This window comes from Cynocephalus volans, chromosome 2 (genome assembly GCF_027409185.1).
Source record: "Cynocephalus volans isolate mCynVol1 chromosome 2, mCynVol1.pri, whole genome shotgun sequence".
Lineage (NCBI taxonomy): Eukaryota > Metazoa > Chordata > Mammalia > Dermoptera > Cynocephalidae > Cynocephalus > Cynocephalus volans.
In genome coordinates this window covers 62,995,029-63,019,956 of record NC_084461.1, presented here as the reverse complement: position 1 = coordinate 63,019,956, position 24,928 = coordinate 62,995,029, and the positions used below count along the sequence as shown (strand labels likewise).

Below are 24,928 nucleotides of genomic sequence, written 5' to 3'. Positions count from 1 at the left end.
GTGAAAGACTGAATATTTTCCTAATATCAGGAACATGATATATGTCTGCTGTCACAATTTCTTATCATTGTACTGAAGGTTCTACGCAGTGCAGTAATGGAAGAAAAAGAAATAAAGGGCATACATACATTTTGGAATGGAAAAAGTAAAGCTATTTTATTTCATATGACATGATGAAAAAAAGCTACTAGACTTAATAAATGAATCTAACAAATGCTCAACTATATTTCTGTATACCAGCAATGAACAATTGGAAGTTGAAAATTTGAAAATACCATATACAGTTATATCAAAAATATTAAACACTTGTGGATCAATTTTACAAAATATGTGCAAGACCTTTACACTGAATACTACCAAACATTGCTGAAAGAAATTAAAGAAGACCTAAATAAATGGAGAGATATACCATGTTCGTGGCTTAGAAGACTCAGTATTGTTCACATGTCATTTCTAACCATACTGATTTATACATTCAGTGGAAATCCAATGAAAATTCGTACAGGAATTTTTAATAAGCTAATTTGAAATTTAAATGAAATTAAAAGAACTTAGAATAACTGAGACAATTTTGAAGAACAACAACATTGAAGAACAAACACTACTTGTAGTGTATATATATTTATTCTATAGCTACAGTAATCAAGACAGTGTTACTGGCATAAGGGACCAGGGTTTCTCAACTTTGGCACCACTGACATTTGGGGCTGAATATTTCTTTGTTGTGGAGTGCTGTCCTGTACATTGTAGGATGTTTAGCAGCGCTCTGACCTCTACCTTTGAGATACCGTAGCATCCACATCCCCCAGTTGTGGCAACCAAAAACATCTCCAGACACTGCTGAATGTATCCTGGGGGACAGAGTCATTCCCAGTTGAGAACTACTAAGTTTTACATATGAAACAATCGAATAGAATGAAGAATCTAGAAATAGATCCACACATACATGGTCAGTTGATTTTTGACAGTGGTGCAAAGGCAATTAAATAGAGAAAGGATACTTTTTCAACAAATGGAGTTGAAACTTTGGATTTCCATTTGCTTAAAAAAATGAACTTTTTCATTATATGTAAAAATTAATTTAAAGTGGATCATACATTTGCAACAACATGGATGGACCTTGAGAGAATTATATTAAGTGAAACAAGTCAGGCACAGAAAGAGAAATACCACATGTTCTCACTTATTGGAGGGAGCTAAAAATTAATATATAAATTCACACACACACATACACACACACACACAAACCGGGGGGGGGGGGGGGGAAGAAGATATAACAACCACAATTATTTGAAGTTGATACAACAAGCAAACAGAAAGGACATTGTTGGGGGGGAGGGGGGGAGGGAGAAGGGAGGGAGGTTTTGGTGATGGGGAGCAATAATCAGCTACAATGTATATCGACAAAATAAAATTAAAAAAATAAATAAATAAATAAAGTGGATCATAGACCTAAATGTAAGAATTAAAACAATCTCCTAGAATAAAACGTAGTAGAAAACTTAGTGATTTTGAGGTGGGTAAAGATTTCTTGAACAGGATATAAGTTATTAAGCTCTAAATGACCAATATTAATGTTAGACTTCATAAAAATTAAAAACTTGTTCTTCAAAGACACTATTAAAGTAAAAAGGCAATCCTCTCCTCTCAGACTGGGAGAGCATATATCTCTCAAAATATATATCTGATAAATAGATTGTATCCAGAATGTATAAAGAACTGTTAAAACTCAGTAATAAGGCAACCCAATAAAAATGGGCAAAAGATTTCAATAGACACTTCACCAAAGAAGATATATGAATGGCAAATAAACCCTTAAAAAGATGCTCAGCATCATTCGTTATTGAGGTAATGCAAACTAACACCACAATCAGATACCATTACAAACCCACTGGAATGACTAAAATTAGAAAATTGGAAATACTAAGTATTGGAGAGACTATGTAACAACTGGAACTCTTCTAGATTGCTGGTGGAAATGCAAAACATTACACTTGGGAAAACAGTTTGGTAAATTTTTATTACATTAAACGTACACTTACCATATGAATTATTGGTTCACTCCTAGATATTTACCCAGGAGAAATGAAAAATTTTTGTCCACACAAAGACTTGTACTAGAACATGCATAGGAGCTTTATTCATAATATCCCAAGGGACCTTAAATGTCTATCAACTGGTAAATGAATAATTAAGTTGTTAAAAGGAACAAACTATCAATACTCAACAGTAGTATCAGTGAATCTCGAAAGCATCATGCTAACTCAAAGAGACCAGACACAAAAGACTACATGCTGTATGATTGCATTCATATGAAATTCTACAAAAAGCAAAATTTACAGTGATGAAAATGAGGCTTAGTGATGGTAAGCAACTTGTCCAAGGATATAGCTAGTAAATAGCAGGAGTGAGTTTTGTATGCTTGACTTTAAAATAAGGGTGTTTTCCTTTATGCTGTGCTACCTCTAGGGACTATCCTTAATCATTTCTACTGGCACATTTGATCCTAAATTTCTCTGCCTCTTCATCCCTGGACACGAGCATAAATATAAAAATCTGCTGGCACACAGTATGTCTCCATTTTAACAAAATTCTGACCATCTCTTCCTGATCAGAAGTTTTTCAATGGTTTGAATCACTTGCTTGCCTCTTCAAGTGGGATCACTGGCAGTTTTTTACTGACTTATACCATAATCTAGTTAGTAACCATTCTTAACTTTGATCACTTACAGATTTCTAATACACAACTTTGAGTTACCCAGAGCAACCTTATTTATATTAGAAACTTTTTTTCTCCCAAAAATGTCATAACCTCTTTGACCTGTTTCCTTTTCTGTAAAATGATTGGGTTGGAGTAGATTATTTCTAACTTTCCCTCTAAGTCTGTTATTTAGGATACATATTGCTATAGGGAAAATTTTAGAATGGATGTTAGGTTCCTAGACTAGTTCACAAAACCTCTTGAATAAGCAGTATACCTGAAATAGTCCAAACTGAACTTTAGTCAACTATATCAACTTAAAGTACAGTTTATAATATAATACAGTCCTGAAACTGTTCTTTCCCGCTTTTCCACCCCATCCTACAGCAGTGTGGGGAAGGACAAAGGGCTCTGATAAAGAGATAGGGTAAATCCTTCTGGGCATCAGTAATTCCACATTTGTGTGAAAGCAGCTTAATCTGTGCCGCATCTACACCTGTGCTGTCCAGTGTGGTAGCTGCTAGCTACATTTAGATTTTAAATTTAAATCAATTAAGTAAAATTTAAAAATTCAGTTCTTCAGCCACATTAGCTACATTTCAAATTCTCAGTAGCCACATATGACTAGTGGCTACCCTACAGACAGAGCAGATACAGAACATTTCATCATCGCAGAAAATTCTACGGGGCAGTGCTAATCTAGAATTGGGCCTACCAATGTCTGCCTTTTACTGCAATGAAGGCAGTATGTTGTACTTTCATGCCATCATATTTGGTTCTCTCATGAGGCCCAATCAGGCCAAATCAATGGGTCAGTTTACAATTGCCATATCAAATTTAATCAAATATTTTTTTGACCAGAGTTTGAAAAATATTTTTTATAACTTTTATTTATTTATTGGCAGCTGGCCAGTACAGGGATCTTAACCAATGACCTTGGTGTTATAAGGCTCTTATAAGTTTAACCAACTGAGCTAACCGGCCAGCCCTTGATAATTTAATGCTCGGTAACAGTGTTTTGTGATGAAAGCAAAAATTATTCCTCTTAGGTGTCTGTAAAGATAACTTTGAAAAAATACCTTGTAGGCAGCTGAGATTCTACTACAACATGGAGCAAACCCCAATCAAAAAGACCAAAAGCAGAAGAATGCTTTGGATCAAGCAGATGATGAAAATATGAAAGAGCTATTAAAATCTTATGGTGCTATTGAGACTGGTAATAGAGATAAGAGTAATGCTATAGTCGCTGGTATGTATGTCAATATTGCTTGCTATTTTATACAGATGTATACCTTTTCTTAGAAAAATAAAATCTTCAGATTTGTAGTATAAATTGTTTCATAACTGTGTATAGATTTTTCCTATGTTTATCAAACTCTTGAAAAGCCATTATTTATTTTTAGAAATTGGCATTTTCAAATTTGGTTTAATTTATAGATCTTATTATCCTATTGGATTAGAGTTACATGTTGAGTGAAACATGGATCATTCATTAATCAAACATTAATCTGTCTATCATGGAGTGTGAGATAGAGACATAACTGAAACCAGTCAGATTAGTTTACTTATAGTAGGACTGGAAAAGGGTGACATTATACTGAAGTCTTTGCAACTAAGATTCCATTACTTCAAAATTTGAAACACTTCATACATCGGTTGGACTCATGCCAACTTTTGAAAAATCTAGTATTCTAATACTAGGATCTTGATTTGTTAAGTAAATAGACATGTGCATATGTAATGTATTATAGTGAAAAGAATATTTCAAGAGAACATACAGCTAGGCAGAATTTTATGAACCAAGTTTTAACAGTAGATTGCATTCTATTAAGTGCTGAGGAGAGGGAATTATTCTTCCTTTTCCCTCATACTTGAGGCTTGACTCGTAGAAGAAAAACTCAGAAACATATCTGCCTTCACTATGAGTGAGAATGCTGATGAGAGAACCCCTGTCACATTTCTCCCCTAACCTACCACTATCCTTACCAGCGGTTGATTTTCAAGGGAGGAATAATTACTGGTATGATTGGTTAGAGCCAAAGGTATTCATTGTGTCATATTTAATTAGTGGGCTAGGTCACACGTAGATCAAGGTCCAGACTAATAGAAGTTTCCTCTTTTCATTGCCTACTACCACATAGTGGTCCATAGGGTCAGGGCCTTTCTTAGGCCCCAGCCATTTCTTTCTCCCTTTCCACAGCCATACCTGAAGGTTCACGTCTCATGATTTAGATCAGCTTACCAGAGAAACCTTGCATTTGGAGTTACTGGGCACTCTGTTATAAAGTGCTGTATCTATTCCCACATGTCTATTGTTTCTTGTGTATACACTTCCTTGATCTGTTACTCCAGAGGGATGAGGGGTATAGAGTACAATGGTAATATGGAGAAAGGGAATCCAGAATAAGAGGAGGGTCCAAAAGAACTTTACAGAGGCAGTGAATCATACTTATAGTGGTTAAAAGCATGGACTTTGGAGTCAGATAAAATCTAATTTCAATACTAGTGATGTGACATTGAGCAACTTCCTGAACTGCTCTAAGCCTCACTTTCCTCCTCTGCAAAATGGATATAACAAACTACATACCTCAAAGGGTTCATATGAAGATGAATAAGATGATTGATGGCAAGTGTTTGTCATCAAGCATGTGATACATGCTGAGGAAATACGAACCATAATTAGGCAATTAATAATAATAATGAGGTGCTGACTAACATTAAGATATTATAATAACTGTAGACTTAATTTGTCCTTCCCATCCTTGCCACCATTAAAACTAATATATTTTCTAATTTTTTAAAGTAAAAATTCCTACTGTCCGGTCAAAAAGACATAAACGGTGTTTTTGTGATAATGGCAAAACTGTTGACCCACCTTCCCTTTCACACCAAGAAAAAACAAGAGAAAGCCTTCCTGTGGTGAGTGAAGTTGAAATTCTCTCATTCTTAGACCTAGAAAATACGGTTTTTTGGGCCAGCCAGCCATTGGCTATTGACAGCACTATTTCCATTTTATGGACACACAGGTTGAAGTGTTTTTTGTCATAGGAAAATAATATAGCATAATTGAACAGAATGAGCCAAGAAGATATGCTGTATGGTTAATTCTCAATTATCTGCATTGAATACAGAAGCTATGAATTAGCTGTTCTTTATACCTAGATTGAGTTCTTTGGCTACTTGTCTCACAAACACTGCCACTGTCACTCAGTCTAAAAAGTGTCTAGGATACATAGTACATAGAAGAGGAAAGCAACCTGGTTTAGCTGTCCTGGATTTATAGTTTATGGATTTATTTTTTATAGTGAGAGTTGCTTAATAAAATATATATTGATTATAAGATGGATATTCTTAGTTTGACAAAAACACAAAACTTATTAGCCACACCCTTCTTAAGCAAGGTAGCATCCTCAATGAAATATTATTTTGAGTAAGTTTCTGCCCATGGTAGCCAAGACTGTGTACATCCACAAAATGAGAATGACAGAAAGGAAAGATGGCACCAAAAAATGTTTTATCTTAATCTGTAGGTAGAGGCTTAGCCTGGGCACAAGTTCAAGTCTATAGTTTGCTTTTATAACCATAAGCCATTCACTGTATAAAGAGGTAAACCTTGGGGTTTTTTTGTTTGTTTTACATGTTTATATTTTATAGTTTTACTTTGATGCATTTAATAAATGACAGCAATAAGATTGCTTTACCACATAAGTAGATGGTTTTATTATGTGCATTTTCTATATGCTCTGTGGGCACCAAGGTAAAATTTCAGAGCAAAATACTTCAGAAAGCTTTAAGGACCTAATTTTAAAAGTGAATGTGTATTGAGAATATATTAAAGGATGGATAACACATATGAGTCTGTCATCAGTCATTTATTTATTTATTTATTTATTTATTTATTTATTTATTTTGGTCGTTTTTTCGTGACCGGCACTCAGCCAGTGAGTGCACTGGTCAGTCCTATATAGGATCCGAACCCGCGGTGGGAGCGTCGCTGCGCTGCCAGCGCAGCACTCTACCAAGTGCGCCACGGGCTCGGCCCATCAGTCATTTATTGAGCAACAACTGTGTACCTAACAATGTGGAAATTATACACAAGTATAAAAGCCATGTTCCTGCCCACAAGATGTCATCTTGATTAAGAAATATGTGTAAGACATTATATATATTAATGCTAAATTATGTAGCACTGAAATTTTTAAGTAATTCTGAGAAAAAGGAAATCAATATGGATAAGATTAGTCAGAGGTTTCGTATATGAGATGGATTTTATATTATTATAATAAACAATATTTATTGACCACTTAATTTGTGCTGGCATTGTCCTTTGCATTTTTACATGTGTTATTCAATTCAGATGCATAGAGGATAATTAACTTGCCGGAATCACCCAGCTAGGAAGAGGTGGAGCCAGGATTTAAACCCAAGCAGTCTGGTTCAATAGCCCACTCCACGATTCTCTCATAAGAGAGAGAGGCATCTGGGCAGAGTAAATTGAAGGAATCTTAGGCAGGAAGATTAGTACAGATGAGCATGAAGGGGTAGTATAAAATCCCCTTTGTGAGTTTTTGAGAGAGTAGTGTTTTGTATTTCTAAGGTTGTGTGTGAGATTTTAATAGTATGCAATGATAGTCATAAGTCTTAAAGTGAACTTGTTGCATATATGTGATCTTTAAATATAGTTGCTGAGTTGTTTATCTTTTTTTGTCCTGTGCCTCATAATTTTAATAGAAGTCAATGAGAAATTATGATTCCTTATGTGTTTGATACCCTTACTTTGTCTTTTTCAGGAGATCTACATAAATCATGATATAATAAGTTAACTTTTTTTCAAATCTGCAACATTTATATAGTTAAGGTTAAACACAGTATGAGTACATTTTGAGCATAAAAAGAAATGAACATTTTTACAGCGCTTTTCTTTAGCACTTTATTTACTGTGCATTTGTCAATGGCATATCAGAGAGCACATCTACCTTATTGTAATGAAGTTTCTAATATTTTTATCTGATAGCATCAGACCATCAGTGCCATTCTAAAAGATATAGAAGAAAAACAAGAAAATTTATTAGAGTTTGAAATAAGAAACCCTGAAGATGCAGGTAAATATGGACTCATACTCAGCTATGATTATTTTAGACATCCAGAGTCATTGCTATCTTATCTTTTTAAGGCACGTGTATTTCAAATCTCACAATGGCTGAAAAGGGTGTCTTCTTTTTTATGCGAGAGAGCATTTAAAGTGCCAAGAATTATCATTAAGAGTCAATGATGCAAACCAGTACTTTGTGTATCGTTGATAAAGATACAACTACATGCAAGGTATAGCGTAAGTAATTTGAGAAACATTCGGAACCATGATCAGAGATAAGCTACTACTAGTGATACGTTTGGACAAGGATATGACAGAAAACATACATAAGATAGTGACTGGAGATGAGATTATGTTACTCCTTGGCTCCTCAGCTTCATCAGCTATGGTAACCTTTAAAAATAGAAGAGGAATGGGCCGAGCGGTGGCGCACTCGGGAGAGTGCGGCACTGGGAGCGCAGCGACGCTCCCGCCGCGGCTTCGGATCCTATATAGGAATGGTCAGTGCACTCACTGTCTGAGTGCCGGTTACGGGGGAAAAAAAAAAAAAAAAAAGAAGAAGAGGAATGTGCAGTGGTGACACAAGAGCAAATCCTCTTACTTTTTAGATGAGCATGTGTACCAGGTAGATGTCTTATTACATCTTCCTGTTTGCAAAACACTAATGATTCAGAATAGCAAATTAGACGCTGATCCCTGACCTAATAATCTTAGTTTCTCAATACATCAGTGAATACTTGCAAACCCTTGATGGCTCACAGCTATATTTTCTTGAGTTATGATTTACAAGGTGGAAAGTAGCTCCTGATAGATTCAGATATGAATCTTAAAAGTTAGTTAGAAGTACTTTGCTAAAAATAAAGTAATTTAAAATACTTCATCAATCTTTTGTAAAGGAGGATACAATGTTAGTTCATTTCTCGTCCTAACTCATGTTTGTATAGTCTTTAAAAAAGTTACTTTCTTATAATTGTTTTCTTATAATTATGCTTTTTATCCTGGCTTCACATATGGTACATTATATTTTGAAGAAAATAATATAAAATAATTCATACCTCCAAACAAATATGTACAGTTAGTATATTTTATTTACTATTTGTAATGTACATATAAGATGATTTTTCTAAGTTCATAATTTTTCATTATAAAAGGCATATAGATACACATCAAAGAATAATAAAGAGGAAACAGATGCTTAAATTACAACTATCCCACCAGAATATCTTGTTGTATTTGTTTCCAGGCCTTTTTTTTTCTTTTTTTTTTTTTTTTTTTTTTTGGTCTAAGAATATAGTTATACAGTCAAACCTTAATAAAACTGTTAAAAACAGTTTGATCTAGCTAGGTGCATTATTTTTGCATTCTTTTTTCCATAGCCATTATTCTTAGTGATTATATATTATCCTGTTCAAGAAATGTTCTGCAGTTTACTAAATTTTTCCCTTTTTGTCGAGCACTTAGATTATTTCCAATTTTTTGCTGTCATGCTATATAACATGTAGCTTTATCTAGACTTACAATTATCTTCTTAGGAAATATTAACAGAATTGGAATTACTGGGCCAAGTTATATAAATATTTTTAAGTCTGTTAATTTATATTGATATATATTGATTTCCTAAGGTTCACCTTAGGAAATAATACTAGTTTTCACTTCCATCAACACACCTTGGTGTTTGTTTTTGTGTAGTAGCATCAGTATTTTTATTTAAAATAATCATACTAGTTTAATAAGAAAACTAGTCCTCATATTTTCTTTTGCCTTATTGATTATTAGTAGTATTTTTCACTAGTTTTATTTCTCGTCTCGTGAATTGACTGTTCTCATTCTTTGTTTGCTCATCAACTAGAGCCTGTTTTTATAATAAAATTATTGACCCATTTTCCACCATAACTTCTGCAAATACTTTTTCAGCCAATTGACTGTCTTTTTATTTGTAACGTGTTTGTTTGTGTTTAAATACATAAACTTGCAAACTCTGTACAGTTGAACCTGTCAGCCTTTTTTCTTTTGCTATTTCTTTGCATTCTTCTAAGAAGAGGAATCCCCCCAACCCCCAGATTCTGTAGTTTAATTGTATTCTTTTATAACCAGTACAGTGAATAATCATAATCCTTTTATTTTTGTCTCACTGCCCCTTGAGGGAGGAAAGGTAAGGCAAGGGGACCTTAGAATTCTTGGGTGATGACTAAGTTCTGATTGTGGTTGGCTCTGCCACTCTTTGACAGATGTTTAAAACTCAGTCTCTTGAGAATAGTTTTCTGAGACTTTTCTGAAACTTCTACATGACCTGCCACACGGGAACTCCTATGATATAGGCAGTGCACATTTCCCTTTCCATGTGCCCTCTCAGTCTCCTCTCAGCTTCTGTATTTTTCTGCTGGTCCATCCTACACAAGACTCTCACCCTCAGGTAGAAGCCCTTGTAGGCAGGAGCACAAGGCAGGCTCCACACCAAGTCTTCAGAACCCTTGAATCTTGGACCCACTGTTAGAAGGGAGGACAGTTACTTCCCAGCACAGCAGCGACTTTCTCTCCACCTTGCTGTGGAAGTTCCTCACTCCTTAGGGTCTCACCATCTAGGTGTTCAGGGAAGAAACCAGATACTGATCTATTGTCTCCCCAACTGAGAGTTCAGTAATGTTCTTGAAATAATCCTTTGAGGAACTGTCCCCAATGGCTTGAGATAAAGGGGAGAAACTCCCCCACTCCTCACCCTTGCTGCTTGCTCAGTATGGAGATTCCCACTCAGTTAAGCAATGGTTCTTTAAAGAAATCTCCTTACAAATTCACCTCCCTCTACATTCTGATACTTTTTATATCTTTCATCTGGATGAGAGATTCAAGAGTAAGGGATCTTCTTATGTACGTTTCTTTGAAAATTTTTCTCATAGAGATCTTAACGTTCACTTTGATATCAGATATCTTTAGTGCCTCAACTTAACTGAAACAGAAAAATGCCATTTTAAACATTTTTCCTAAGCATTTTAATAAATAACTCATCTGAAATCTCTTTTCTGCATGTGGTATAAAATAAGGATAGGATAGGGTTTCCCCCCATATTATTACCCCATTTACTCACACTTATTTGTTGAATAATTTCTGTCATCCTCATTATTTTATAATGCCTATTATCAGATATTAAAATCTTACACATATTAGGACAGCTTCTAGGTTCTCTCTAACATTCCATTGATTAATGTTGTTTTTTTGATAAGTATATAGTATCAAGTTACATGTAAAATATCCTTATACCCTTTCCTATAGAAACATATAGAATATTTTAGGTTACTGTGATGTATTATTTTTACTTGTGGTTTAAAATCCAGTTAGAAAACCCAGTGTGATGGGGCACATATATAATTTAAGTGTCTTTTAATAAACAGTGTCAAATCTGGTAAACACATTTATATCTAAATTCTTTTTTTTTTTTGTCTTTTTTCGTGACCGGCACTCAGCCAGTGAGTGCACCGGCCATTCCTATATAGGATCCGAACCCGCGGCGGCCCGCCGCGCTCCCAGCACAGCACTCTCCCTAGTGCGCCACGGGCTCGGCCCTATATCTAAATTCTTAATGATCATGCACATTTTCCCCTATTGTTAGCATATGCATTATATTGTAAAACTAATCCTTAGCCATAGTATTAGGGAGGTAGAAACAACTCAGGGGACACTGACTCTATACTTAACAAATTATTTGTCTGATTTGCAAAGGAAGGTTCTGGAACAAATTTCAACTCAGAACCTCATGTTACTTCCCACCACTCATTTTCTCAAGTTATGTAGAAAACTGTACATTGGTCCAAAAGAATTAGGAAAAACCTTAAGAAAGCCAAAAGTGAAATGAATAGCAAGTAGCATAAAAGAAAGAAAATGTATTTGTTTAGGTCTTACAGTTTCCTACTCGGGATCTGGATTTGGACACAATTCACATCTATGTGTAAATCCTGTAGATTTGTGGATTTGTGACGAGGGAAAGGTCATGAAGCAAAGGAAGAAGTAGGAAAAATTTAAGTTATTATTTTATAATAGTAAATGTGTAAGATCTATAAGTGACCTTAGGTATTCATGTAGTGCTTCCTAAGTGTTAAGTGCAAAAAACAAGAACAGATAGCATGATTGTAATATTTAAGTACGTGTAATATATAATTATATAATATAAATATTTAAACAATAAATTAAATAAATGTGTAAAACAAATTTCACACACACATATACACACACTCATACACACCAGAGTATTAACAACAATCTCCTTTGTGGAGTAAAAAAAGAGAAGCAGGCGAGTGAGTGAGGGTACTCATACTTTTCATCTTTGTAAACATTCATATTGTTTAAAACAATTTTTTAATGTTAATATATTCCTTTTGTATTTTAAAAAGTACATAATTTCAACAGACAAAATATTTATTTTCTTTTACTACCTTCATTTCACAAATAAGAAAGCTGATCAGAGAGGTCACATGACTTACCCATGCTCCCAGAGCTCATTCAGTGGGGTAGAAGGATCAGAACTCACGCTGTCCTGCTCTTCCTTGGTACAGTGTTCTTAACTATATACCTCAGGGCATTTCCATAGAGCGACATAAATAAATAAGCCTGTATTTAGATATCTGGGCCATTAATATTAGGGTGGAAGGCAGGGAATAATGGCTTTTCAAAATTAACAGTAGAGCTAAGTTCTGTGTGACCAAATTTAACATTTGCTATGCCTCAATTGACTTTTTATTCTATTACCGTGTTTCTAGAACAATACATTGAAAAGATGTTAGAGATAAAAGAGGTTATGGATAACGTGCTTGCCAAACAGAAAGCAGAAAGGGATGATCTGGCTAAAAAATACAGGTGAGTAAAAAAAATTAGAGTTCTTTAGAGTTTCTAGAATTTATCCATTTTTAGCTGTATAGTTAGGCCTGGAATTTCTTTTGAGTACAAACATTGTTTAGGACAAAAAAATGACATTATACGATTGTCTAATGTGTAACCTCCATGGGAATTATACTTCCCAGAAAGATATTTTTCTACTTTATTGCTTGAAATATAAAGAAGAGAAAATTTTAATATCTTAAAAAGTTGTCTACAGTGAAGAATTTTATGACAGCTCTTCCAGTCCTGAATATTTGCTATCACAAATGTTGTCCTTCTAAGCAGTTGATTAATCAGTTAATTAATTTTGTGTTTTTTGTGTACTTCCAAACTCTCAGGGTTCCTTAAGGAGTTTTATACGGATTGTATTGGTTATATACCTCTTCTCATTCTTTTTTGAGAAAGATGTTATGTATTTTTTTTTCTTGTTTGGGCATTATTTATTTATTTTTTTTTTAATTTTATTATGTCGATATACATTGTGGCTGATTATTGTTGCCCATCACCAAAACCTCCCTCCCTCCTCCCTCCCGCCTCCCCCCAACAATGTCCTTTCTGTTTGCTTGTCTTATCAACTTCAAGTAATTGTGGTTGTTATATCTTCTTCCCCCCTCCCTAGTTTTTTTTTGTGTGTGTGTGTGAATTATATATTAATTTTTAGCTCCCACCAATAAGTGAGAGCATGTGGTATTTCTCTTTCTGTGCCTGACTTGTTTCACTTAATTTAATTCTCTCAAGGTCCATCCATGTTGTTGCAAATGGCAGTATTTCATTCATTTTTATAGCTGAGTAGTATTTCATTGTGTAGATGTACCACATTTTCCGTATCCACTCATCTGATGATGGATATTTGGGCTGGTTCCAACTCTTAGCTATTGTAAAGAGTGCTGCGATGAACATTGGGGAACAGGTATACCTTCGACTTGATGATTTCCACTCCTCTGGGTATATTCCCAACAGTGGGATAGCTGGGTCGTATGGTAGATCTATCTGCAATTGTTTGAGGAACCTCCATACCATTTTCCATAGAGGCTGCACCATTTTGCAGTCCCACCAACAATGTATGAGAGTTCCTTTTTCTCCGCAACCTCGCCAGCATTTATCGTTCATAGTCTTTTGGATTTTAGCCATCCTAACTGGGGTTAGATGGTATCTCAGTGTGGTTTTGATTTGCATTTCCCGGATGCTGAGTGATGTTGAGCATTTTTTCATATGTCTGTTGGCCATTTGTATATCTTCCTTAGAGAAATGCCTACTTAGCTCTTTTGCCCGTTTTTAAATTTGGTTGCTTGTTTTTTTGTTGTAAAGTTGTTTGAGTTCCTTGTATATTCTGGATATTAATCCTTTGTCAGATGTATATTTTGCAAATACTTTCTCCCACTCTGTTGGTTGTCTTTTAACTCTGTTAATTGTTTCTTTTGCTGTGCAGAAGCTTTTTAATTTGATATAATCCCATTTGTTTATTTTTCCTTTGGTTGCCTGTGCTTTTGGGGTTGTATTCATGAAGTCTGTGTCCAGTCCTATTTCCTGAAGTGTTTCTCCTCTGTTTTCTTTAAGAAGTTTTATTGTTTCAGGGTATATATTTAATTCTTTAATCCATTTTGAGTTGAGTTTAGTGTATGGTGAAAGGTGTGGGTCTAGTTTCATTCTCCTGCATATGGATATCCAGTTATCCCAGCACCATTTGCTGAAGAGGCAGTCCCTTCCCCAGTGAATAGGCTTGGTGCCTTTGTCAAAGATCAGATGGCAGTAAGTGTGTGGGTTGATTTCTGGATTCTCTATTCTATTCCATTAATCAGTGTGTCTGTTTTTATGCCAGTACCATACTGTTTTGGTTATTATAGCTTTGTAGTATAGCTTAAAGTCAGGTAGTGTTATGCCTCCAGCTTTATTTTTTTTGCTCAGCATTGCTTTGGCTATGCGTGGTCTTTTATTATTCCATATAAATGTCTGGATAGTTTTTTCCATTTCTGAGAAAAATATCTTGGGAATTTTGATGGGGATTGCATTGAATTTGTATATCACTTTGGGTAGTATGGACATTTTCACTATGTTGATTCTTCCAATCCAAGAGCATGGGATATCTTTCCATCTTCTTGTATCCTCTCTAATTTCTCTCAGCAGTGGTTTGTAGTTCTCATTATAGAGATTTTTCACCTCCTTGGTTAACTCAATTCCTAAGTATTTTATTTTTTTGGTGGCTATTGTAAATGGGCAGGCTTTCTTGATTTCTCCTTCTGCATGTTCACTATTGGAGAAAAGAAATGCTACTGATTTTTGTGTGTTGATTTTGTATCCTGCTACTGTGCTGAAATCATTTATCAATTCCAACAGTTTTTTTGTAGAGGTTTTAGGCTGTTTGATATATTGGATCATGTCATCTGCAAACAGGGACAGTTTGACTTCATCTTTTCCAATCTGGATGCCCTTTATTTCCTTCTCTTCTCTGATTGCTCTGGCTGGTACTTCCAGCACTATGTTGAATAGGAGTGGTAAGAGTGGGCATCCTTGTCTAGTTCCTGTTCTTAAAGGAAAAGCTTTCAGCTTTTGCCCGTTCAGGATGATATCGGCAGTGGATTTGGCATATATGGCTTTAATTATGTTGAGATACTTTCCCTCTATACCTAACTTATAGAGGGTCTTTGTCATGAATGAGTGCTGAACTTTATCAAATGCTTTTTCAGCATCTATAGAGATGATCATATGGTCCTTGTGTTTGAGTTTATTAATATGGTGTATCACATTTATTGATTTGCGTATGTTGAACCAACCTTGCATCCCTGGGATGAATCCCACTTGATCGTGATGAATAATTTTACGTATGTGTTGCTGTATTCTGTTTGCTAGTATTTTGGTGAGGATTTTTGCATCTATATTCATCAAGGATATCGGCCTGTAGTTTTCTTTTTTGGTTATATCTTTACCTGGTTTTGGTATCAGGATGATGTTTGCTTCATAGAATGAGTTTGGGAGATTTGCGTTTGTTTCAATCTTTTGGAATTGTTTGTAAAGAATCGGTGTCAATTCCTGTTTGAATGTTTGGTAAAATTCTGCTGTGAATCCATCTGGTCCTGGGCTTTTCTTTGTTGGGAGCCTTCTGATAACAGCTTCAATCTCCTTTATTGTTATTGGTCTGTTCAAATTTTCTACGTCTTCATGGTTCAGTTTTGGGAGCTTGTGTGTGTCCAGAAATTTATCCATTTCCTCCAGATGTTCAAATTTGTTGGCGTACAGTTGTTTATAGTAGTCTCGAATGATTCCTTGTATTTCAGATGAATCAGTTGTAATATCGCCTTTTTCATTTCTAATTTTTTTATTTGAATCTTCTCTCTTCTTTTTTTTGTTAGCCATGCTAATGGTTTGTCAATTATATTTATCTTTTCAAAAAACCAACTTTTTGATTCATTGATCTTTTGTATTGTTTTTTGGGTTTCAATTTCATTCAGTTCTGCTCTGATCTTAATGATTTCTTTCTGTCTGCTAACTTTAGGTTTGGATTGTTCTTGTTTTTCTAGTTCTTTAAGGTGAAGTGTTAGGTTGTTCACTTGCGATCTTTCCAGTCTTCTGAGGTGAGCATTTAATGCAATAAATTTTCCCCTTAATACTGCTTTTGCAGTATCCCACAGGTTTTGGTATGATGTATCATTATTTTCATTAGTTTCAATAAATTTTTTTATTTCCTGCTTGATTTCTTCTTGGACCCATATGTCATTAAGTAGAATGCTGTTTAATTTCCATGTGTTTGTATAGTTTCCAGAGTTTTGTTTGTTATTGAGTTCTAATTTTAATCCATTGTGGTCTGAGAAAATACATGGGATAATTCCAATTTTTTTGAATTTATTGAGACTTGATTTGTGACCTAATATGTGATCTATCCTGGAGAATGATCCATGTGCTGATGAGAAGAATGAATATTCTGAGGTTGTTGGATGGAATGTTCTCTAGATATCTGCCAATTCCATTTGGTCTAGAGTATTGTTTAGATCTTGTGTTTCTCTGCTGATTCTTTGCCTAGATGATCTGTCTAATATTGACAGTGGAGTGTTCAGGTCCCCCGCTATTATGGTATTAGTGTCTATTTCCTTCTTTAGGTCTAATAGAGTTTGTTTTATAAATCTGGCTACTCCAACATTGGGTGCGTACATATTTATGATTGTTATGTCTTCTTGATGGATCAGTCCTTTTATCATTAAGTAGTGTCCCTCATTGTCTCTTTTTATGGTTTTTAGTTTAAAGTCTATTTTGTCAGATATAAGAATAGCTACTCCACCTCGTTTTTCTTTTCTGTTTGCATGGTAAATCTTTTTCCATCCTTTCACTCTTAGTCTATGTGAATCTTTATGGATGAGGTGGATTTCTTGTAGGCAGCATATAGTTGGGTCCTCCTTTTTGATCCAGTCAGCCAGTCTGTGTCTTTTGATTGGGGAATTTAAGCCTTTTACATTAAGAGTTGTTATTGAAAGGTGTTGATTTATTCCTAGCATTTTATTGGTTGTTTGGTTTTCTTAGGTGTCTTTTGTTCCTTGCTTTCTGATTTACTGTTTGGTTTCTGTGTTTGTTGGTTCCTTAGGTTTTATATAGCGTTTTTGTTTGTTTGTTTTCTCTTCATGAATGCCATTTTTATTATACTAGTGGGTTTTGATTTTTCTTGGGTTTTTATGGCAGTGGTAGTTATTTTTCTGGAACCAAACCCAGTAGTCCCTTGAGGATTTCTTGTAAGGGTGGTCGTGTGGTAGTGAACTCCTGCAATTTTTGTTTGTCTGAGAAATATACTATTTGCCCTTCATTTCGGAAGGATAGCCTTGCAGGGTAGAGTATTCTTGGCTGGCAATCTTTGTCTTTTAGTATTTTGAATATATCATCCCATTCCTTTCTAGCTTTTAGGGTTTGTGATGAAAAGTCTGATGTTAGCCTGATTGGGCTCCCTTATAGGTGATTTGACGCTTCTCTCTTGCACCTTTTAAGATTCTCACTTTTTCTCTGAGTTTTGCCAATTTGACTATGACATGTCTTGGAGAAGGCCTTTTTGGGTTGAATACGTTTGGAGATCGTTGAGCTTCCTGGATCTGAAGATCTGTGATTTTTCCTATACCTGGGAAGTTTTCTGCCACTATTTTGTTGAATATGTTTTCAATGGAATCTCCATTTTCCTCCCCTTCTGGAATACCCATGCCTCGGATATTTGAGCGCTTGAGGTTGTCTGATATCTCTCTCAGATTTTCTTCAATGTCTTTGATTTTTTTTTCTTTCTTTTTGTCTGCTTGTGTTATTTCAAACAGCCCATCTTCAAGTTCAGAGGTTCTCTCTTCAACTTCGACAAGCCTGCTGGTTAAACTCTATTGTGTTTTTTATTTCTCTGAATAAGTTCTTCAGTTCAGCAAGTTCTGCTACATTTTTTTTCAGGACATCGATTTCCTTGTACATTTTCTCTTTCAGGTCTTGTATACTTTTCCTCATTTCATCATGATGTCTAGCTGAGTTTTCTTGTATCTCATTCAGTTTCCTTAGAATTATCACTCGAAATTCCTTGTCAGTCATTTCAAGGGCTTCTTGTTCTATAGGATCTAGAGTTTGAGATTTATTAACTTTTGGTGGTGTACTTTCTTGATTTTTTGTATTTCTGGTATCTTTTTTTTATATTTATTCATTGTGGCAGGGGGTTTCACAGTCCACCGGTTTGAGACTATTGACTAACTAAGATGTTGCTGTGGTTGCCAATTTCGTATGGCTCCCTCCGTGACTGCTCAGTTGGCCTCTAGTGCCTTGTGTGTATGGTTGCCTCGGGTCTTGGGCCTCTCCGCGGAGCCACCTTTCTGGTCAACTTGGACTCTGCTGAGCTGGTGGATCACGTACCACAGGGTGTGTGATCTCTGTTGAGCTTTCACTTCCTGTGCAGGACTTCTCCTTGTTCCGTGTGCTCTGGCCCGGGCTGTTGGATCGTGCAGTGGTGACCCCACAGGGTGTGTGGTTTCTGTCGAGTCTCCGCTTCCCTGGCCGCACGTCTCCCCGCTCTGTGCGCACTGGGCTGGGCTGGGACGTGTCTTCTGCACCCCTCGTCTATCAGCTGGGCCTTCAAGACCCTGCTCAGCACCGCCTCGCCCAGGAAGTCTACCAGGTTTCTGGTAGGCACAGACGACCGGTCACTCTGGGTGTCTTTGTAGCACTATGTAGATCTTTCTCGGGACTTATCACCTTCCTCCTGGTATCGCGGTTATTTGTGTACTTGTCTTACCTGCCACACCAGAGCGTGAGCTCCTCAAGGGAGGAGCCCGCAGCACACGGTTCACCTTTGTATACCCCTGGCCCGGACGAGTCCAGTGCCTGCCTGCAGACAGCTCTCCGGCAGGTTTAAGCGGACTTGGGAACTCTCCTACCACACTATTCCCAAGCAGAAATTGGTTAGGCGTTTTTCCGAACTGGTGGCCGCAGAGATGGTATCTGCCTCCCAGTAACAGGAAGTTTATCAGGGGCTGTAGTCCAGGGTGTGGTAGAGTGACAGTCGGCCCCGCCCGTACTTCCTTGCCCTCCCGACACTGGCTGGGGACGCCCCACGCCACTAGCCCCGCCAGAGGACCACAGATGGAGTGGGAGGGGAGGCCAGCCCGCAGGCCCTGGGATGTCCCGTGCTAGGGCAAGCAAGTGGGAAGGCTCAGTGAGGAGCCGAGCCGGGCTGGAGCTGCCACCACCTGAGAAAATGGAGGCAGCCCTGGGGCGGTGAGTGGCCTGTTGATGCAGGCGGAAGCCGGGTGGGCATCAGCCCCCCGAGCAGGGCCAGGCCAGGGGTCATTCACAGGGCTGTGCCAGGTCGGGCGTTCACTCTCTGCCTCTGGTTTGTTGCCTTCCCTGTTCTCAGTTCCCACCGCCTTGGGCTGCTCGCTCGGTCCCTCGGCGTGGCTTGGGCACTCCCAGGAATCTTCTTTTATGCCGGCCTGAAACCTCGAATCATGAATAGGGCAGCTGGCCGCCTTCAGCGCGGCCCTGGCCTCCGGGATCCTGTCTGCATCCACAGCAGCCCTGTCGCCGTGTTCCCTGTTTAGAGACTCGCTTTTGCAGCTAAGAAACAGTTCCTTTCCAGCTCCATACTTCAACGCTGTTGCCTGTAAATGAGGCAGCCTCTCCTGCTGAGGGCAAAGTGGCGGTCAGCCCCCACGACCAGCCACCAGCAGCGGTCCTCCCTTAAGAGATGGCGAGAGGAAGGTCCACAAGTTTCCTGGCTGCCAGAGGCCCAGTGGCCGCCTTTTCCACCTCAGCTATTCCGCGCCAACCGCCGCAGCCACCGCCATCTTGAAACCTCTGGGCATTATTTTTTGTTAGTTTTTCATAGACTTAGCTACACATGCCCCTATTCATTATCACATTTAATTTTCCTTTATATTTTTGTCTTTTAATCATTTGACCCCTATTACATATTCAATTTTTTCTGAACTCATTTAAAAATCATTTTGCCTTTCTGTCCAGCAAATAAGTATCATACGTTCCTTTCTACTTCCTGACTTGTTTTCTGTCAGTACAAAGCAAGTGAGCTTGTATGACCTACAGATAGGTAATTGACTATAGGATGTTTTCTGGGGGACTTTGGAGAGGCTAACTTTAATTTCCCTTTAGTGTCCTATGGTTAACAATACACCAGGAACTTTGAAAAGTTCTGGATCAATTGGGGTTTTAGGTGTGTAAATCCTGATTAATATTGCTATAATATTTCAAAGGTTGGTATGGGTAATCTAAAGAGAGCACCTTGGTTTTTTGTCTGAACTCCTTGTTTCACATAGTTTTAAGTGTGATTTTCTTTCTTTTTCTCTTTTATCTAGCTTCTTGCATTTATTTTATGCTATTAGTTGTTTGCTAATCTGATTTCTTCTTGCTGCTGCTGTTTTTTTCACTTATATATACTACTACTTTTAACACCCAGTCTCTTGGAGTTCAGTACCAACAACTCTAAACTTTGACAGGAGAGGCAAGATATCTATACTATCACTTTTCCTTAAAGCAACAGCTTTTAAAGTGTGGTCCAGAGACTTCTGATGGGTCTGTGAGACCATTACATTTCAAGGGGTCTGTGAAGTCAAAACTATTTCTTATAATAATACTAAGATGTTATTTGCCACTTCTGCTCTCATTCTGTCATGAGTGTGCAGTGGAATTTCCCAGAGGCCGCATGATGTATGATGATATCATTACTATATAGGCTAATGGAATACATGCTTGTAATATTCTTGTGATTTAAAAATTTTTCAGTTTTAATTCCTAAGACAGTAAATATTGATAGATATAATCCATATTAACAAAAGCTCTTTGGGTTCTTCAATAATTTTTAAGAGCATAAATAGCTTCTGAGGTTAAAAAGTTTGAGAATCACTAGAAATAGTGTCCATTACTGTGAAGGTCAGTGTGGTATAGGTGAGCATAACCAAAAGACAGACGTGTGGAGGTGTGATGAGCAATTTCCTCTTCCTTAGTTCTCAAGATCCTGAGAAATTTGGTTTGGGGAAGGCACACAGGATGATGCTTGTCTGGGTAGTCCCTCTGTACATGAAAGTGTCTCAGTTAGGTTCATAGTACAATTATAGTAATTATGATTGAATTACTTGATGAACTATCATTTCTTAGGTCTAGCTGAGTTATCACTGTTCACAAAACAGTATTGTTCCTCCATAGCTAAGGGAACTTGAGTTGAATTTGTCCCACATTTCTCTTCCTAATGCACCTTTCCACTTTAAACATGTAAGCAAACCCCAAACTTTAAAAATGATGGTTATCAGCCACCAGTTGCTATCTTCCAACCAAAGACTAGTAGATATCTAGGTAGACAACCCAAGTTTTGTTTCTCTTTTAGGGTTGACTCACAACTGAGAAAGAACGATACAATTGTATATCTAGGTAACCACACTGTCACCTCCTAAAAAAGGTAAATTTACCTTAAATAAAGGAGTCAGTTTCCTCTCAAAGGAAATACATTGCAAAGGTAGACTCTTGTGTAGTTCAAGGTGATTAAAATTGAGATGAAGTAACCTTTTAACACCTAAATAACTACTAAAAAATGTTTTCTACTGTTTTTGTATTTTTTTCCCTCTTTCTTTTTCTTCTTGTAGGGTATCCATAGAGTCGTTTAAGCATGGAGCCCTAAGAGAACAACTGGCCAACTTGGCCACAAGACAGAAGAACCTTTTAGTTGTGGCAAAAAAACAGAAAAAAATAAGCCTGAAAATTCAAAACTATAAGAATGTCACATCATTGTCTGGTCTTAGTTTAAGGAAGCTGCCATCCAACTCAGAAATCTCTAGTGAAAAGGACAGCCAAGAGTTTATCAGTATGGAAAATGCAATGCAGCCCCAATCAGGTTCGCTGTCTCCTGTCAGTCTTGTTTGTGGAAGTATGCAGGAGACACAATTGTCTCTGGAAACTTGGAATGACAGCCAAAATACCAACATTTGTTTAAATCCAGAGATAGTGAGAATGGAAGAATTTTCTGGAAATGAGATGAATTCTAAACAAAATGTCAAAGACTGTACCTTGTATATGTTATCAAAATCCGGACATTCAAATGGCACCAAGACGATTAAATTACCATCACAACCTCTTGCTTTTATTCCTCAAGTGGAATATTCACAAAAAGAAAATAATCTTACAGAAACTACAGCCAAAGGATGTGAATTCTATAGTCCTTCCACAGTAACTGGCACATTAAATAATTCAGAAGCCACAAGTTTAGTTTCCGAAAATGATGTCCATCCATTAATTGCTATTTGTGATCAGGGCCTCTCCAATTGTGATCCAAAAAGAGGAAACAAGAAGACAGCTTCCCAGCAACCACCTAAAGGGGCATCAGAATCCCTGGCACATCATGGGATTGCTGTCTTAGGCAGTGATACTGTGCATCAGATGAAACCATATCTTAAAAAATCAGCTACTCTTGTTCCACATGCAAATGAAAGTCAGATCTCCTCTTTCTCTGGGTCGGGCCGTCAATATACTATGAAAAAACCTTTAAACTACAGCACAACTCCTAAAAAGAAATGTATGCAGATAAAGGATTTGATATTATTAGGAAGAATTAATCCAGGAAGTAACATTCTGGAATTCAAAACACAGGTATTCTATTATTTATTTTCCTCTAAAATCTTGCAAATTTTATAAATGAGTAAATGTTGTCACATAGTGTAGGTGTTCAGCTCTGATTAGGGAAATGGGGTTTGGCTGGGCTTCCTGAACGGAGGGACACAACCATCATATTCTTAGCAAGTGAAACCATGCTTCTGGAATTGCTATGATATTATAGGCACAAGCACCTTTGGCTTCAATTATATTGCAGCAGAAAGGACTTAAAACCAACATAAAAATAATGAATTAGAGCTGTCTTTAGTTCCAAAATGTTGAGAACTACCAGTGTACTGGTAAAGCATTCCTAATGGGATAAATATAAATTCATCTTCCATAGAAGCTCTATTTAGAACCAAAGAGCGACTTGCAGTTTGGGTAATCTGACTCAATTAAAACAATATGACATATGCATAAAAATAGAAGAGGGAAAAAAAGGTTCTGTTAGGCATGGCTACAAATGGGGCTTCCTCTCCTCTTTCCCCACATTCACTTTTTGGAAGAGGAATTCAGAGTAGCAAAGGTTGCAGAGTCCTTGAATGTGTCTTTGTTTGTGGACCAATCCAACAGAAATCAATCCAGGCTAACTGGAATTTAATCCAAATTACCCCTGTTTCCAACCCTTCCCATTTCTGAATAATAAGGCATTTTCCTAGTTAATAAGCTTTATTTATAAGTTAGGGGCAAAATATTTTAATTTTAAAGTTCCAAAGTATAGTTTTATGACCTAATTAATGGCTTGATCTCATCCCTCAATGTTCCTGTTTGCTTGCCTGTCAGCCAATTTATTGCTAAGTACTACCGTACTACCTACCTCAGATTAGACAAAGCAGCTCAAATTTTAGTAAATTAGTTACATTAACTCAAATTTTGACGGTTGTGGTTACTTCTCTGGATCAACTATAAGAAATTTCAATAGAATTTTTATATTTCAGCTATTTTTTTGTTTAACAGTTTTATTGAGATATAATTGACATATAATATACTGCACATATTTAAAGTACTGTTTGACAAGTTTTGGCATGTGTATATACCTGTGAAACCATGACCACAAAAAAGATAATGAACATATCTATCACCCCCAAAAGTTTCTCAAATTTGGAAAAATTTGAGCCATCATTTCTTCAAATTTTTTTCCTTTTTATACCCTCCTTTTTATACTTCAGTTATTCACAAATTAGGTTTTTTGGAGTTGTATAACTCACTCATGCACTGTTAATTTTTTAAAAAAATTATCTTTTCTCTGTTTCATTTTTGTGGAGTCCCTATTGCTATGTCTTGGAAAATTCACTAATCATTTTGTTTGCAGTATCTAATCTGTCATTAATCCCACCCAGTGTACTTTTCATTTCATACATTGTAATTTTCATCTCCAGGAGTTTGAGTCTTTTTTATATCTTCCATTTTAAACATATGGAATATGATTGTAACTATTTACTGTTCTTATCTCTTAATTCTAACATCTGTGCCAGTTATCAGTCATTTTCAATTAACTGCTTTATCTCCTTCATATCTTCTTGTATTTTCCAGCTGCTTTTCTGTCCTGTTAATTTTTTTTTTTTTTTTTTTTTGGATCCCAGGCACTGTGAAATTTGCTTTGTCAGATGCTGGGTATTTTTGTATTCTTATAAATATTTTGGAAATTTGTTCTAGGATAGGGGTAAACTACTTGGAAACGGTTTGATCCTTTAGGGTCTTAATTTTAAAATTTGTTGGGCAGGATTGAAGCACTGTCAAGTCTAGGGTTAATTATTTTCCAGTATTGAGGCAAGACTCTTCTATGTACTCTACCAATGCCCAATTAGTCTTGATGTTTTTCTAGTCTTGCTGTTGGAAACAGGCACTATTCCCTGCCCTGTGAGGGTGCCAAGTACCATCACCTCTAGCTCTTTTAAATGGTTCTTTTTCCTGTCTTTGGTAATTTCCTCACTCACATACTCAGCTGGATACTTAAGGAGGACTCCCTGAATATCTACAGAGTTATGTTTTTATTTCTCTCTTCTTCAGTACTCTTTCCTGCGTACTCTAGCCCTCTTGCCTCCCTAGACTCTCAGCTCTGTCTCCTCAACTCAGGGAGTCCACAAGCTTTGCCTAGATTACCTTTCCTTGCACCATGACCTGGAAACTCTCTCAAGGCAGTAAGCTAGGGTTCACCTCATTAATTCTCATCTCTC

General features: G+C 36.7%; 1 protein-coding gene across 1 annotated transcript in view; it reads left to right on the top strand.

Moving 5' to 3' along the window:
- The window catches only part of ANKRD31 (ankyrin repeat domain 31), a 148,214-nt gene that overhangs the window by 106,430 nt on the left and 16,856 nt on the right, over positions 1–24,928 (top strand). The window contains exons 18-22 of the mRNA XM_063087604.1: positions 3,788–3,950; positions 5,505–5,620; positions 7,716–7,803; positions 12,542–12,638; positions 21,749–22,748. Coding sequence (XP_062943674.1) covers positions 3,788–3,950; positions 5,505–5,620; positions 7,716–7,803; positions 12,542–12,638; positions 21,749–22,748 — 1,464 coding nt within the window. The remainder of the gene's footprint in view (positions 1–3,787; positions 3,951–5,504; positions 5,621–7,715; positions 7,804–12,541; positions 12,639–21,748; positions 22,749–24,928) is intronic.